This window comes from Myripristis murdjan, chromosome 12 (genome assembly GCF_902150065.1).
Source record: "Myripristis murdjan chromosome 12, fMyrMur1.1, whole genome shotgun sequence".
Lineage (NCBI taxonomy): Eukaryota > Metazoa > Chordata > Actinopteri > Holocentriformes > Holocentridae > Myripristis > Myripristis murdjan.
Window position 1 is genome coordinate 21557839 of NC_043991.1, and position 12441 is coordinate 21570279.

At 41.9% G+C, this 12441-nt stretch overlaps 1 protein-coding gene across 1 annotated transcript in view; it reads right to left on the reverse strand.

Moving 5' to 3' along the window:
- ass1 (argininosuccinate synthase 1) overlaps nucleotides 1–11279 on the reverse strand; it is a 31462-nt gene extending 20183 nt beyond the window's left edge. Inside the window, exons 1-8 of the mRNA XM_030065213.1 lie at nucleotides 11068–11279; nucleotides 10091–10220; nucleotides 5453–5521; nucleotides 4978–5166; nucleotides 3860–3916; nucleotides 3671–3745; nucleotides 2997–3067; nucleotides 2840–2870 (exon numbers count right to left, since the gene is read on the reverse strand). Coding sequence (XP_029921073.1) covers nucleotides 2840–2870; nucleotides 2997–3067; nucleotides 3671–3745; nucleotides 3860–3916; nucleotides 4978–5166; nucleotides 5453–5521; nucleotides 10091–10220; nucleotides 11068–11264 — 819 coding nt within the window. The 5' untranslated portion in view covers nucleotides 11265–11279. The remainder of the gene's footprint in view (nucleotides 1–2839; nucleotides 2871–2996; nucleotides 3068–3670; nucleotides 3746–3859; nucleotides 3917–4977; nucleotides 5167–5452; nucleotides 5522–10090; nucleotides 10221–11067) is intronic.
- Between the last annotated feature and the right edge of the window lie 1162 nt (nucleotides 11280–12441).

Here is a 12441-nt window from a genome sequence, read left to right on the forward strand (position 1 = left end):
CCGTAATTAAGACTGAGGTGATGTTTTAATGACTCAGGACAAGTGTCAGGCAGCCTCAGGGTGCGCCCTGACTGCTCATGTGAGGAGAGAGTGAGAAGAGAAGACAGCAAGGAAGGTGGAGGGAGTGGAGTCATCTGATTAAGTGGCATTTCATTATTAGTGTGGTGTGGAGAAAACCACAAGGAAAGAAATATGACCAAAATTTCTTTCTTCTAGATTTCTTTTTCTTCCTTCTTTGAAAAACAACAAAATCATACCAATCAGTACTATTACTATTAAATACCACCAGAATTGTGCATGAGGAGTGGGGGGGTGGTCTCAAGGAAGTTTCAGTCAACTTCATCACAACTGTTACAAACCGACAGGTACATGTTAACATAATAAAATGTGAGTGAATATGCAGTATAGGCTTGCTAAAGTTGCCCCAGGCGCATGTCTTCACGTAAGTTAATGCCAGATGGGGGTGAATAAACAGAGCCACTGAGCCAGTGCTGCTACAGGCCAAACGGTTAGGGGTTATCAGGAAGGATACAGTGGTAATCACAGAGTAACATGAACTCTAGGCCTACTCTTATCTAGAGAACATATGAGCGACCATTTGGACATTTCCTAATCTGACTGAGCTGAGCAGAGTAGGGCCATTGTACTACAGGTGGGGGAGTTGTGGGCCTGAATGGCTGAGGTCCACCCTGAGCCTGGAGGGCTGAAACTGGAGGAGAGAGGCAGAGAGAGAGATAGAGAAGAAACACTTAGGACCACATGACCTTCTAGATGGATAAGAATCTATTATGTCTGATTGAGTATTGGGCTGAGATATCAGGATGACATTACTTTGCAATATTGCCGTTGATTTTGTCTTTACATTAATTGCCATTTTAACCTACATAAAACAAAACACCTATCACTTTTTGGAATCAAATTTAGCTGGTCTACACAGAGTCTAACAAACAGCATAAGTTTCTCATTGAGTATAAGGAAAAAGCTGTTATTAATATATTTAAAAAAATATTGAATTATTAGTCTGCTCAGAGTTCAAAATATCATATCATACCCTGGGAAAACTATTCAAATCCCTTTACCACTTTAGCTCCCTCTACCATAAATATTTCATTGTATTTAATGCCATTGGTCAAATCAATATTGGAGTAAATGGACCAAAAGAAGACCCATGAATGAAATCAATTACACAACACTGTCATCATACATCGCTATGCTATTGAGTTGGTTGTTCTAATTCTTTTCACAACATTTCTCAACAGGCCGACCACTAAAGCAAGGGAGGGGAGAGGGTGAGGGTGAGAGAGAGAGAGAGAGAGCGGGAGAGAGAGAGGCCTGAGAGTTACAGTGGATCTGCCCCTGCCCCTCTACTCCTGAAGCGCGGGACCCCTCGCCTCCCTGTGACACCCCGTCCATTGGAGACTCATCTGTCTGGCCCGCTGTCTTTGTACTTACTGTTACTGGTGACATTTTGGTGTCACGGTGTCACGATGAAATAGCTCCCCTCCCACGTCGCAGCCCGCGGCGGCGCAACCAGGGGAACAATGGAGGTCCCGAGGAGTTGAGGCTGGAACCCAGGAGGCCCCAGCTGGGCGCAACGCCCTAACCCTTCCCCCTCCCCGGCTCCCATGAAATCGGGAATTAGGCGAAGCGTTTCTGACGACAAGTCAGTGTCTGTGTGTCCCAGGCTCTTCCCAGGGCCTAGTGAGGACCCGGGGTGAGGAGAGACAGAGACACAGACAGAGGGACGAAGGGATGGGAGCTTTGAAGGTCACTGGGGGCAACCTGTGTGTACTGCTCCGACCCGTGACCCCGGCCAAGATCAAACTCTGTCTCACCCATGGTACTGTGGGAGAGTGAGCAGCATGCATCTGTGTTGGTGCTGGCATGGGTAAGCAGAAGGGACTGTAGGCTTACCACTGTCTCACTTTGTGACTGCACCAAGTGGCTAGTGCCCCAAACACATTACACCAACACAGTCTCCACGAGGGGAGGGAATCACTGGGGAACTGGCGATACGATACTATCACAATATTTTACCCACGATTATCACAATATTTTACCCATGATAACAATGGTATCACTATACAATTGATTCTGCAATATGTGATGTATTGTAAGATAATCAGCTGTGACACACCACAATATCTGTAAGTGAAGAAAAAATACCCTGGAAAAGGTCGCATGTAGAGAAAATACCTGAAGGAAGGGTATAAATACACTGCATAGGAACTCAAGTGTGCATCAGTGGATGAAAAAAAAAAAAAAAAATCAGTGAAGGAATTAGACGCAACTCAGTCAGTCATACAGGCTACATCATGCACTGACAGTGCAAAACACTGTATCAAGAACAGGTGATGGTCTGAAGGAATTTCTGACATTCATCCAAAACTCTTCAGGTGGAGGTTTGCCTTTAACCATACAAAAGGCTGCCAGAATAAAGCTGCCTGAAATTCAGGATGGTGTCACTGAATATGAGGTCAAGTGATGAATTATTTTAGATAGTACACTACTTTTAACTGAAATAAGTATTATCAATGAACATACAACTCTCCCAAAGAGAGGGGCTTTTATCTCTAGCTTCTAAGTATTTATCAACATCACTGTATTTGTAATTAAAAAAAAAGAAATAAAATTAAATTAAATTAAAAAAAAAAAAAAAAACTCTTGACTTGGATTAATATTCATTGCCAGCACACCACGCTTGATTTAAAAACAAATGAAAGGTATGGATGAATGTAGAAGGTGCACAAGAGGGAAAAAATACCAGACAAGCAATTACAAGCAATACACATTTAATTTTTCTTAATTTTATAGACGCGACATCAAGAACTGGCCTTACCTTGGGATTCTCCAGGATTCCAGACTCATAGCTGTTTAAAAGCACAATTTAAAGAATGACATCTTTAAGTATCACAATATGTTGTACTTTCAATACCAAAAATCATACATTGTTGAAGTAGTAATTCAAGATGGTGTATCGAGCCGGTGTTACCCACCTTATATGCATGAGGTTGGCATCCATGCTCCAGGGTGCCCGAGGAGTGACTGGGACAGGGATGCCATGTTTCTGAGGTTTGACAAAAATAGAAACTGTTATGTTAAGTATGTTGGCAAGCCAACCGCAGCTGAGGGTTCAAGCAGAGACTTCAACTCAATGCAATGCCCATCTATCCAAAAATGTCCTGAATACACGGAAAGAAGCAAATTACTTCCAGCGGTTGGTTTTTGAAATTCTGTATGATCATTATTCAACTCTGTCTCTGTATACTGCTTTAGTGTTTCTGATGCCACAATGAAAAAAAGACAAAATAAAAAAGAACCAGAAAAAAAAAAAAAACATTTCTTTGGTGTGTTCAAAAGGAGAAGTCACGAATGCACAGTGTTTTCAAACTGTGGGACGAGTCTCATACATAAGAGCAGTATTGACTGAAACATGATCACCCTCTACTGGGGAAAAACTGGACTGAACCACCATCTGAAAATGGTACACCACTGGGGGCGAAGCAAAATGCAGCCTCTGAATGTGTGTGTGTGTGTGTGTGTGTGTGTGTGTGTGTGTGTGTGTGTGTGTGTGTGTGTGTGTGTGTGTGTGCGTGCATTTATGTCAGTTCAGTTTGAATGGTGCTATCAACTGTGTGTGGAGTGAAATCACAGGTAGAAAAGGTTTTACCTGAGCATACTCCATCAGGTCTGTTCTCCCACGGAAGCGAGTGTAAAACTCAGGGATTCTCCATGGAGCAATGATCTACACCGGATAAAGGGAGAGTTTTATTTTACAGTTTCTGCTGCAGCAACATTATTTAATCAGGTACCATGTGGAGCAAGCATTGATTATTGCCATATAGTGGAGGAAACTCACCTTAATATCAGGGTGAAGGGCGTAGCATGTGAGCTCAAAGCGGATCTGGTCATTGCCCTGAAAAGCAAAGCAAAATCATTCACCCTCACAATAAATAAGGTCTTTGTCCTATGTTTGATCAGTGCCAAACAATGTTAATCTGTAGTCAAGGCTGACAATTTAAAATCAACAAAGATACAAAGTACACAGAGGTAGTTGTGGAGTTACTGAGCCACATGTGCTCCCTTTGGCCCATAATCAAATCCTGCCAGAGCATAGAATCCTGTGTTTCTTTGACCGTTCCTCTCCACTTTCAAGGTTTGAAACAAACAAAAAAAAAAATACTACAGGGCAGTGGACTGGCCATTCTCTTTCACAAAAAGATAAAAACTAACCAAATATTCACACACAGTTGAAGACAGTTAACAAAGCATAATGCCCATCATTGTCTGAGAAAAAGTTGACTTGATTAAGTTGTAAATGGCTCCATCTACAGGCAAAAAATGGACACTGCATGTAAAAACAGAATTCGGTGCTGTACGACACCAAGAATATTTAACTAAAGCTTTCAAACTCCATATGTGTCCCAAGAGATGTTACAGTTAAAGAAAAGTGAGGGATAAGGGTATCTGCTGCACTATATTGCAGATCCCGCTGGATAACACTGACAGGGGCTGGGACCGGGATTTAGCACAACCCAGAACTGATGAATTCAGACAATCTCGGTTCAAGAAATTGAAAAAAAAAAAAAAAAAAGAAAAAAGAAAGAAAGAAAAAAAATCACAACTTTAAATCTGTACTGAACTGAAGGATGCAGAATTGTAGATTAAGAGCTACAGAATGTTACTACATAATTTTTTTTTTTCTGAACTTCAAACAACCGTCTTCTGCTCTTTTAAATTCAGTTATAATTACAGTTCCACATGCTGTGCCAATATCAAGTTTAACTAGAAGCCACTTAGTAGATTGTAAAGCTCCACCAACACTGAACAATTCTCCAACATCTACAAAGACTTATGTTTATTTATTGGCTCCCTTCTTGAATATACACTGATTCTGACATGTGAAGGTTCACTGAAATGGAGTCATAACTTTTTAATGTACTCCTCCCTCAGACTAGGGTTGTTTATCTGTTTTACCTTTCCGGTGGCACCGTGGGACACGTACTGGGCACCCTCCTGACGTGCAATGTCGATTTGGCGCCGGGCAATGCAGGGCCGTGCTACTGAAGTGCCCAGCAGGTAGCGGTCCTCATAGATGGCACTGGCCTGAACTGTAGGCCAAATGAACTCTTCCACAAACTCATCCCGCAGGTCCTCGATAAACACCTACACATGCAGCAGAGATGTGGTTAGTTTTAAATCTTAACCTGAATTCATTACCTTATTCTCAGTTCTCCCATGTTGTTTATTAGTCATGACATACATATTTCACAGGTTAACTATGTGTCCTTCTAGGACAAAAATCATGATGATTTATGAATAGAGTAATATCCAGCTAGTGGTTAAACACAGAGCAGAACAGTATGTGCTAGCTGGATACTGTGAGACAAATGGTTCTTATTAACTCTGCAACTTTTATGGCATTCATCACTTATGTGATTCTGTTTCTCACTTTCTTTGCACCTAGGCTTTCTGCCTTCTCCCGTGCAGCCTCAAAGTCCTCTTGCTGTCCGATGTTGGCCTGGAAAAAACAATTTGAAGAAGTGACACCAGTATGCACCTGTTCAGGAATGTTAAGCCATGACAAAATCCTCACTCTGATTTCCAGGAAATCAGCCTGGTGCTTGTCTTATTAAATTATTCCTGTTCAAACTCTCCACAAGCCCTGACCTCAATGCATCAGTCAGGCTAATAAAGCTGGGAAATGCTCACAAAAATGAAAAAAAAAAAAGAAAGAAAGAAAGAAGATTGGAAATGGAAAATGCAATGGGCAATGGCTTTGCTTTGTGTCTTCTATAATACACAATGCATGCTCTACATACACTATATGGACAAAAGTACTGGGCCACCTACACATTACACCTACAGGAGCTTTTATGACATCCTATTCTAAATCCATAGGCATTAATATGGAGTTGGTCCCCCTTTGAAGCTATAACAGCCTCCACTCTTCTGGGAAGGCCTTCTACAAGACTTTGGGGTGCATCTGTGGAAATTTTTGTCCATTCATCCAGAAGAACATTTGTGAGGTCAGACACTGATGTTGGATGAGAGGGCCTGGCTTGAAATCTCCGTTCTAGTTCATCCCAAAGGTTTTGGATGGGGTTGAGGTCATGGCTCTGTGCAGGCCAGTCAAGTTCTTTCACACCAAACACACCTAACCATGCCCTTATAGATATTGCTGCGTGCACTGGGGCACAGTCATGCTGGAACAGAAAAAGGCCTTCCCAAAACTGTTCCCACAAAGTTGGAAACAGAGAATTATCCAAAATGTTTTGGTGACCTCAAGAATTAAGATTTCCCTTCACTGAACTAAGGGGCCAAGGCCAACCCCAGAAAAACAAGCCCATAGCATTACCCCTCCTCCAAACTTTACAGTTGGCACAATGCAGTCAGACAGGGAAAGTTCTCCTGGCATTCACCAAACCCAGACTTGTCCATCAGACCACCAGATAAAGAAGCGTGATTGGTCACTCCACAGAACATGTTTCCACCATTCCAGAGTCCAGCAGTGGCGTGCTTTACACCGCTCCATCTGGCACTTGGCATTGTGCTTGGTGATGAAAGGCTTGCCTGTGGCTGCTTGGCCATGGAAACCCATGCCATGAAGCTCCAGGCACACAGTTTTGGTGTTGATGTTAATGCCAAAGGAGGAGGAGGAAGTTTGGAGCTAGGGCTGAACGATTAATTGCATTTGCAATAATATCACAATATGATAAAACGTGATTTCCTAACTGCAACTTGCGCGATTATAAGTTGGTCACGAGACGCGAGCTACAGCGAGTGGAGCTCTCAGCCGCACCAACTTTTCATCCTGCCCTTTAACCTGTTGTGCAACGGCCTCTGGCTCAACGGAACAGTCAGAAACTGACACAAGTGAGACTTTAGTCTCGAAGAGGAACAGCACGTCGGTGGTGTGGAATTATTTTGGTTTCAAAAAAGATGTTGCGCAGTGGCAGGTGTTGTGCAGAACATGCCGTACTACCGTTGCTACTTCACGGGATAACACTACGAACTTGTTCCAGCACTTAAAAAAATACCAGAAAACCATATATGACAGTTGTCTGGCCAAAATGCCGAGCACCAGTGCGCCTGGCAAGCCAAATACCTCAAGACAGGGATCACTGACCGAAATGTTTGAAAGTGTCTCCCCGTATGAGAAAACTTCAAAACGGCACGGGGAAATGACTTGGGCAATAACAGAGCTCATTGCAACAGATATAGCGCCTCTTAGCACAGTGACCAAGCCTGGGTTCACGCCATTGATAAATACACTGGATAAACGGTATAGTATACCCTCCCGTTCATACTTTAGTCAGACTGCCGTACCGAAGCTGCACAAAAAGTGTAAAGATAAAGTCGCCGCAAAGCTTAAAACTGTGGAGTTTTTTGCGACAACTGATCTGTGGTCAAGCCACACAGCTGAGCCATACCAGAGTCTCACAGTACATTTTATTGATGAGGACTTCAACCTCAAAGCTCGCTGCCTACAAGCAAACTATTTCCCAGACAACCACACAGGGGATAATACTGCAGCCGGTCTGAGAGAGGGGCTTGCTAGCTGGGATCTCCACGAGGAAGAACATGTCTGTATCACGACAGACAACGCATCAAATATGGTGCTGGCTGCACAGCTGAATGAATGGATGAGGCTCCAGTGTTTTGGGCACAGATTACATCTTGCCAATGTTAAGTTATCATGTCGCGTGTGTGTGTGTGTGTGTGTGTGTGTGTGTGTGTGTGTGTGTGTGTATGTGTGTGTGTGTGTGTGTTACTGACTTGGGAGCAGTAAGATACATATATTTTTTTTTTCTTAAGACTGTAAATTTTGCACACAGTGTTTAAAAAGTGCATGCCTTGTGTTTTTACTTTTTACACTACCTTTTTCTTACAGTGACTTTGTTTAAATTACTTAAATGCACAGTGGCAAAACCACAGATTTGTTGTTCTTATGTTTCTGTATTCTGTAATGAGCAGTGAAATAAAAATGTCATTTATTTCAAGTCATACAGCTTTTAATTTAATTCTAACAAATTGGCCCAGCCTATGGGAAAGAACATTGTATACAAAATGTATCTAATATTGTGTTGGTCAAATTTAAATCATTCATTATGATTTTGGGGGGGAAAACAGAGGATAAAATAAAAAAAAATTGCATATTAAATCGCAATCGCAATATTGGGGGAAAAAAATCGCAATTAGATTATTTTCCCTAATCGTTCAGCCCTATTAGGAGCTCTGCAGTTATTGAGTCAGCAGGGCATTGGCCACTTTACGCACTTTGCGCCTCAGCACTTAATGACCCCGCTCTGTAACTTTACGTGGTCTGCCACCTGGTGGCTGTGGAGCAGGGAAGAAATTTCGCAAATTGACTCCCTACAATGGTGGCATTCTATCACATTACTATTACAGCACCACACTGGAATTCAGTGAGCTCTTTACAATGAGCCATTCTTTCACAAATGTTTTTAAAGGCAGACTGCATGGCTAAGTGTTTGATTTTATACACCTGTGGCGATGGAACTGAATGAAACACCTAAATTCCATGATTAAGAGCTGGGTCCCATTACTTTTGTCCATATGGTGTACATACTCATGCACAACTGATATGTATCCATGTTTTTATCTGTACAACACAACATTTGCTCTCAGTTGGCAGAAATTGTAGCAGCACAGGCAGCTGATAGACTATTGAGCGTTTAGGGTTACAGTCCACCAACCTGTGATCAAGATCACACCGGTTTACATGATGTAAAAAGCTCCACAGCAGAAACCCAACTTCAACATCACTGAAGGCATTGGGAGCTGTTTCACCCTGAGAGGCGACCACAAAATTCAGAGAATCTCTGCCTTAAGAAAAATACCTAAAAGAATAGGTCATGCTGTAGTTTTCTCATCTGGTGATGCATTACCCAGTCAGCAATGCTCAACATGAGTAGATATAATATTGTACTTCAACTTGGGACAAATCAAGGTAATGTTTCACATCACATAAAGAGGGAACATACTAATGATCTACTGGCCATGTGAAACAACAAAATATCCTTAGTGACCTATTGGATTCAAACAAAATGTGAGATTTTTGCATGACTTTGACATTTCAGCACTTATCAGTTTACTGAAAAACAAAGCACCATTAAACATGTTTTCACACAAAGCTTGTGGAGGAGTTATATTATACAATGGATGAATGCTACCGACGCACACATGCACGCTGGTAATATTGTTTCACTCAATATACAATCACAATCTATAGTCACACTGCCCCTGCATTATAAAACAATATACAAATGCTACAAATGCTCACATTTTTGAATTAAGATAACAGAGATGTGGTTGTGGAAAAGCAGCCTTACAGTTATGAATACTCCCACCCATTCCACCCATGAATACCTGAGGTTAACTGGCAGACTGAGCTTGATTCAACTTGTGCCAATGGCTTTTATATTGTAAATGGGACAAGATGAGATCAGCAGCATTATTTAATTACACATATCTCACTGTTTGTTACGTTATGAGGTTTTCTTTGGCAAGTTTCCCAAGAATACAGTTTTGCAATCTCATCACAAATAACAAGTTATGTATCGACACGGTGCCTGCTATTCTTCTTCTGTTGTGTCCCTGGGGAGCTAAAGCCAACAAGACGTGGAGGGCTGCACCTCGTGTGCCACAGCATTGAACTATAGACTATGACACCCGCCCCCCAAACCACTGAATGAAAAGTTAGACAAGAGGAAAATCTGCATGCTGTGCAATTCTGAACTGCCTAAGGGCAAAACGTTAATCCAGCTAGCTTTACACTGGTATTATGAAGCCAAATCCTCTGGTTGGAGTTAACTGGTAGTTCAAATGGGTCTTTGAGACTGTTTTGCAGTTTTTCACTGTGCAGAACTCTCCAGAATTACACTGCCACAGCACATGGATACTGTACATGACGAGTAATGTGCACAGCAGGGGATTTTTTTTGTTTGTTTGTTTGTGTGGTGTCAGCACTCATCAAGCCGTAACCTGCAGCGGACGGTTTACAATGAATAAGAAAAACTGGCTGCAAACACAGGCACCTGTTGCACACACAAGTCCAAGACCTTACCATGTAGGCAATGACGTCGTAGCCCTGCTCCTTGAGCCAGACCAGAATACAGGAGGTGTCCAGTCCACCACTGTAAGCCAGGACCACTGTACCTTTGGACATGATGAGTCTGTCGGTCCAGAAGAGGCAGCTGTGGAGATACAATGGAAAAAAAAAAAAAAAAAGAAAAGAAAAAAGAAAAAAGAAAACAGCAGGAGCCACTTGTAATCACCAGCCTGGGGGAGGAACAATCTCTGCAAGGTACTGGCACACAGGCGGACACTGTTAAATAATGTCTCTTGTATGTTCTACCCTACTTAACTTGACCACTGAGGCCAAAGACAAATTTAAATTTGCATGCACGATGGAGTCTCCTCCTCTGCTCGATGAGTGTGATCTGTGATTTGATGAATGACTCGGGATACTGATGTGGCAGCTGCCAAATGGGAGGAGGATGATGATGAAATGCCGGTTTATGTTTGCCTCACGTTCCTCCAGAGAAGAGCGGCTAGCATGGGAAAACTGCTTAGCTAAGTTGCGTAAACTTGATGAAACCGCTGGCTCGCCAGGTGTTGCGCCTATTTCCCCCCATAAAAATAAAGCCACAATAATAACAACAATAGAACCGATACCGACTGTCGATGATTCATGCTACAAGGGAAAATATAACAACGCCATTTCGGTTTTGCGGTTTGTTTTTCTATCGTTGGCTTTTCGTGAGGCGAAACCGCGTTTCAGGTTCAGTCGTTCTTCCAGAGGTTGTCCATGCCAACGTATTTTTATTTATTAAGCCAGTTATCCCCGAAAAACAAAAACAGACATAGGTACTGATATATTGGGGGGAATAAATGCTGCTACAGACAATCAGTAAACAGCAAAGAACCGCTATTGAACGCGAACTCCGGGCAAAACGGTGAGGGGCTTTTGCAGGCGCTATAAATGAAACAAAATGCGGGCTGAAACGTGAAAAAATAAACTCAAGCAACAGCAGTACTTACGAAGAGAGGTTCAATGAGGCCGTGTGAAGAGGTTGCGGTCTGTGACGCGTCAGGGAACAGGCTCCGCATGTGTCTGGGACCAGCAGCGACCGTCTCTTATGCTGCTCTCTGCTGCGTTGTGACTGGGCGACCTTGCCACACGTCACGCACTTTTCACACTCCCATCGCTCCAGTCTAATGTTTAAACAACCGCTCATGTACTGTGTTTTTAATTTCGTTTACATTGAAATTTTTAAGAAAATGACTGACTGGAGTCCAATGATGGAGAGGAAAATAATTTGAAAAAAAGCACGGCAAACTCTAGGCGGTCATTATAGGCCATAAAACAACACTATAAAACAAAAAATATTTTAAAAGTTGTTTTTCCTTCTTCCATGTGTTCATAGAACATGCATCAGATGGCCCTTACCAAAAGTCATCTGAGCGTGTGAAGTTGCCCACGTGAAAATATTTTCATTTGAATTCTGTCTTTGGTTATGCAATTAAGTTTTCACTCGATAAAATGTGAAAAACTGGGAAAATTAAACTTTGGCACCTGTTGAAATCGTCTCTCGTGAGCTAAAAAAGGTCACGTGGGGGTCAAAATAGTCCTACATGTGAAAACACAGTTGTTCCAAAAGCACGTGCCTCGAATTCACATGTGTATCTTTAATATTACAATTTTAAAAACGCGGACACTGCACATTGCAATATATAATGTGAATTTATACAGTTAAAGACATGTGCATTTGCCAACTTCGACAGTCCAGAAAAAGAGAGGCATTCAAAAAACATGGGGTGAATCAATAATTATGTTTTCTCTGTCAGCTCATCTGGTTGCATGGTACATAATGTCTGTTGAAAAGTAGGTTAATAATTATTCCCCAAATTTTACACTAAAAACTAATATTCAAATAATGCATCTGTTTGGCAATTAAAAGCCCATAAGACAAACAATTCTCTGTAGATGGAATTTCCAGCATTTTATTTTTTCAACACCAGGGGTGAAAATCATGAAATGTCCCGGCAAACTGCACTTGTACCACAATAGTCCATCAGAGGTCAGTCTTGGCTCATAAAGTTCCCAACCTCACACCAAACCTCTGTCAATACACATACAAATAACTACCAAATGTCATTGTTGGGCAAAACTTTAATTTAACTTTGCCCATCTTCTGATACCTTGTGTTTTTGAGTGAGTACCCACAGGGCCTCTCCCTGTAGGTCAAAACTGTACATTAATTACTTATGGTTTTGATGTGCAGTATTGTTTCCATGTCATTGTTTAACCCAATCTCTGTACGACTGAGAAAATAAGAGCTATAAACCTTGACTGAGACTGATATATTTTTTTTCCATTTTTATTTCTTCGCCATGAACTTCCAAAATCAAAAA